Source organism: Alexandromys fortis, unplaced genomic scaffold, assembly GCF_014885135.2.
Source record: "Alexandromys fortis isolate MF-2015 unplaced genomic scaffold, M_Fortis_MF-2015_v1.1 scaffold_410, whole genome shotgun sequence".
Taxonomy (NCBI): domain Eukaryota; kingdom Metazoa; phylum Chordata; class Mammalia; order Rodentia; family Cricetidae; genus Alexandromys; species Alexandromys fortis.
In genome coordinates, this window is record NW_026068310.1 from 107,289 (window position 1) to 112,462 (window position 5,174).

Consider the following 5,174-nt stretch of genomic DNA (forward strand, 5'->3'; position numbering starts at 1 on the left):
TCATAGATATTGGTTCTTGTGTTTTTCCATCATTTTTCCTTTCTTAAGTCACTTTTTATAAGATATTTTCTTATATATTTCAGTCCTCTATATTTATATTATGAGCACATGGTCTTTTGATATTTCACACAAAAATGACTTTTATCCTCAGTTTAATATCAAGCTGTCTATTTTGGCCTGTTGCAAATTTGAGAAAGAAAACATTTTCAGAGACAGAGAGACTACAAATAACTATACTACCATATACTTAGTGATGCCCACTTCCTTTCTTTTCCCATTGACAACACACACACACACACACACACACACACACAGAGAGAGAGAGAGAGAGAGAGAGAGAGAGAGAGAGAGAGAGAGAGAGAGAGAGTTCTAATGTCGTATAACTTGGGCAATGGATTGTTTGAGGATCCAGTATTTACTACTTTACATAATGCCTTGGTCAAATATCTTTCAAAAAGGGATTTAAATAGAACAAAGTTTGATTTGGCTCACATTTGAGAGATTATATTCCACTATGGCAGGAAAGCATGGTTTGGAGATTGTATTAAGACTGTGGCCACAGAAGTATGAGGCCACCTGCTCTTGTTTTGGGACTGAGGAGCAGAGAGATGAGAGAAAGTACAGCCTAGATCTAAACCCCACCCAATGTCCTCCCCTACTGACCTATGTTCTCCAGGGAAGCTCTACTTCCCCAAGATCCACAGCCTCCCAAAATAGTATCATCCACTAGGGACTGAGTGTTCAAACCTCTCAACCTATAGGGAACATTTCACATTCAAGCTAGAGCTGGCTCTCTTCACTAGTCACAAAGTGTTCTGCCTAATTTTATGGTACTTAGCATGCAGTCCTAATAACATTCTTGTCCTTTTTTTTTTCTCTTTAGAAAGGAAAGTTTTATTTTGGCCATAGCCTCAAAGGACACAGTCCGTGGTGGCCTGCCTCCACATGGCTGGGCAGAACACCGCGGCGGCAGGGGCAATGTGTACTTCTTAGCATATTGGAAGCAGAAAGTGGTGGGAGTCTAAAGAACTGGAACACACAGATTGAGTACTGGACAGTGCTTTCTTTGATTTTGATTATAATCTTTAGTTCTTATTTAAAAGACAGTGTTATATTTATAGGTCTGCCTGGTGTCTCCTTTTTTCAGTGGTGCCATCATTGAGTATTTTTAATAATTACAATCTAATTATATTTTAGTTTCTCTGTAAATGAAGAGTCTTCACCTATTTTTATATTGTGAAAATTCATTGATTTCTGCTATGTGTTCTCTGAGTTTTTGTTGGTTTGGGGGCTATCTGTGGGGAAACAGTTTTAGTTCACTTCTTTTGATCTTAGAGCCTTCCTTCTTATTTCTTGTCCAGTTTCTGCTTTTATCTTTGTTTAGGATTTTGTTACCTCAGTGATTTATATGGTTAATAAATTTGTTCTGGATTTTTTAAAAAAAAATGTAGAAAGAAAAGGGGATATTGCCTACTGTGGGCATTGGAATAAAGCCTTAGTGATGGGGGACTTTCTAAGAAGAGGACTCACCATCTGCCATCCCCGTGTTTAAATGTCCCCATCATTTTCAGGTTCCAAAGTAAACAGAAGCATACTGTGTCCAATTTATCCAATTATCAGACTACATGCTGGCTTAGCCCATTAACAATCTGCCAGTCCATATTCCCTGTCAAATAACTTCCACAAAAAGTAAACACTTACACACAAAACACAGACATCCACAATATGGTCATAGATATATACATACATGGATATTTATGTGTTATATTACTTAATTGTTTTCGATTTCAATGCTACTAAGTTTAGCAAGCACTTTTATATCTCTCAGATGTTTCTGGAAGTAAACCAGGACATTTAATTTGCTTTTAGTCACTAAGACTGTGTATAACTGATATTAGCCACATTCATTCTTTCCCCCTTTTTTATTAAAAATGTGTGTGTGCATATATACACGTCAGCTTCTTCTTATAAGCCATGTGTAATCAATCACTCCTTTATATTAGGAGATCACAGTTACACTGAGCTGAAGTGTTAAAAAAGAGATCCTGAAGCAGCCCAAACCTAACTTCAAACCTCACTGTCCCATTCAGAAAACTCCTGGCCTGGTTGTATTTCTGCACCCCAGATTCTGTATCTATAAATACTAATTTGGGTGCAGCAGCTTCCGTGTGGTGCAGTCCTGACGATATAGCAAATCTCTAAAGCATGTCTGGTTCCTCGTAAGATGCTAACGAATGCTGCTACCTGTGTTTATTTTCACAAAACTGAAAGTCACTGCACTGAAGTATGCATACTTTTAAGAAAATGCAAACGTTGGGGGCTAGAGTGATGGCTCAGTGGTTCAGAACACATATGACTCTTGCAGTGGACCTGAGTTCTGCTCCCAGAACCCATATCCCCATGTGCACAACTCTCTGTAACTCCAGCTTCAGTGAAGCCAAGGTTTCTGGCCTCCACAGGCAATTGTACTCACATGCACTCATATCCCAGGTACTTTCAAGGGCTGCTTTGAAGGACCAATAGCTTTGGTTTTTCTTTGGTCAGGAGAACAAATGATTCCCCTAAAGACATCAGAGACTTTTGGGATAGTCTCTAAAAGTTCAGGAGAGGTGGGAAACTACACATTCAGCATGGAGGCTAACCTCTTCAAAACATTATCAAGGCTGTGCAAGCAGGAAGGAAGATAAATGAGATCATATGAGTAGCTTTTAGTTCATGTCAGAGCTAATATCATGGAAATTAAACCATGTTTCTAAGACTTGAATATATGCATCTTTGTCTATTTGTTATTTTAGTGGTCAAGTATAACAAGGAAGAAACACTCTTCCTTTTCATGTGCTGGGACTCAGAAGCTTAATTTCACTTTTCATAGAAGTGGTAATTGATTCTGAAATTATGATGTATCTTAGACAATTCTGCATGTATGTATGCTTCTCTTTCACCTTGGAAAATGAAGGCAGATAGATAGATGGTAGATAGATAGATTGATAGATACATATATAGATAAAGATACAGATATATACATACAGAGATAGATAAATATAGATAGATAGTTGATAGATGGATAGATAGATAGATAGATAGATAGATAGATAGATAGATAGATAGATAGATAGAAACAAAGATACAGAGATAGATACAAAGATAGATACAGAGATAGATACAGAGATAGAGATACAGATATATAGATACATAAATATGAAGAATAAGAAAGGAATGGAAAAGGGGTGAGAGTAAAGGAGAGAGGAAAGCAGGGAAAGGAAACTAGAAAAGGAAGGGAAGGGAGACAGGGAAGAAGGGAAAAGGAAAGGAGAGAGAAGGAAGAAGGGAGGGAGGGAGAGACGGAGGGAGGGAGGTTCACATGAGCATGCAGCTTAGAACACTTTCCCCAATATCGCTCTGCTGCATCCCTCCCCCTAAGCACACTGAACATTTTCATTCTGTTTATTGGATGAGCCTTGCTCGTTATCATCCCAGGGAAAGGTGCATTTACTTCTTAGTCTGAGAATTTACTTTCTGTCTCCCTACAACTTTATTTTCCAATGTCCACTTGGTGAAATGTTTGTTTACATGAATAAAATAGAAGACACTGACCAGGAGAGAAAGAATGCACCCTCAGTTCATCCAGTGATTACATGGACTGCGGCATTAAAGGAAAAGTCTCTCTGTATAAAAAAATTGTTAAAACTATTAAAATTGCTTTTCCGAGAAGTATGTGCCTAAGTAATACATGACAGTCCCAGTGAGGCTTGAATTTTCTCTCTTGGAAAGTAGAGTCTTTCCGTCCTAATTTAATAAAGTGAAATGTAATTACACGCTGAATATCACACTAATTAGAAATCCCTCATGGAGAAAAACACATCAGTGTTACTTTGGGTGGATGGAAATGTGATTACCTAACTTTCTTTAAGTAATTTGTTTGGGTTTGTTATAGCTAATCATTCTTATCATAGTTTTCTTTAATAATTGCTAAGATACTTGGTTTTTGTTTTGAATTTTTCTTAACTGTTTCAATCCTTTTGTTGCCCTTTATTTTAAGAAATGGTCTCTTATTGAACTCACATTCCCCTCTTGAATATGCTAGGCATGTGGTCCTCAACCTGTGGGTCATGACCCCCTTGACAAACCTCTGTCTCCAAAAACATTTCTATTACAATTCATAAGAGAAGCATAAGTATAGTTATAAAGTAGCAATGAAAACATTTTATTGTTGAAGGTCACAGCATCAGAAATGTTGAACCTCACTGCACTTCATACTATCACCAACAATTATTTTAACAACATGCAGAGAACCTGTTGGTCTCACTAACCCATCTGTGCTTGTTCCACTGTTAGCCAAGAAGGATCGATTCTGAATCTTCTTTCTGATTGGGGGATGCCAACCCCATTTCACTTTGAGAACCTATTAGTTGCCATCAATTCCCTGTGCATGAGTTTGGGCTTCACTTAGCTTCCCTCCTCCACAATTTGCAGTACTCTGGATCAATCCAAGGGCCTTGTGCATGCCAGGCAAGTGTTCTGTCCCTCTTGGTTCCTTTGAGGTACAATCTCACTGTGTAACTCAGGCTGCCTACTAACTTCCCATGTGGCCTAGACCACCCTTGGACTGTGGTTCCTCTGCCTTTGCCTTCCAAGTGCCAACATCACAGGTGTGAGCCAGCATGCTTGCTTTAGTATGTTTGACTTCAAATCTATAAGGACACTGATATCTTCCTAAGTTTTAGGGTTACATGTATTCAAGTGGAAATGCTATTTAACTGCATTCTATCTTTCATTCAATATATCCAAAGCCATTATCACCTGACTTTATATGCCCTGGCTAGTTGAGTTCCTAAATAAGCTACTTATGTCATAGATATTTATATGGTTAATCATGAGTACAATCTGGCAGTTATTATGTTTCTTGCACTTTTGACACTTTGCTAATGAAGAAAAACATATAGGCATCCTCAGGCGATGAAAGGAGACAGAGACAGACCCACATTGGAGCACCGGACTGAAATCTCAAGGTCCAAATCAGGAGCACCAGGAGAGAGAGCACGAGCAAGGAACTCAGGACCGCGAGGGGGGCACCCACACACTGAGACAATGGGGATGTCCTATCGGGAACTCACCAAGGCCAGCTGGCCTGGGTCTGAAAAAGCCTGGGTTAAAACCGGTCTCACTGAACATAG

The 5,174-nt window shown here is 38.8% G+C and overlaps 1 protein-coding gene across 1 annotated transcript in view; it reads left to right on the top strand.

The window, feature by feature from the left end:
- Positions 1-514: 514 nt before the first annotated feature.
- The window catches only part of LOC126495075 (leucine zipper protein 2-like), a 215,772-nt gene continuing 211,112 nt past the window's right edge, over positions 515-5,174 (top strand). Inside the window, exons 1-2 of the mRNA XM_050132671.1 lie at positions 515-618; positions 884-1,013. Of these exons, the coding sequence (XP_049988628.1) occupies positions 515-618; positions 884-1,013 (234 nt within the window). The remainder of the gene's footprint in view (positions 619-883; positions 1,014-5,174) is intronic.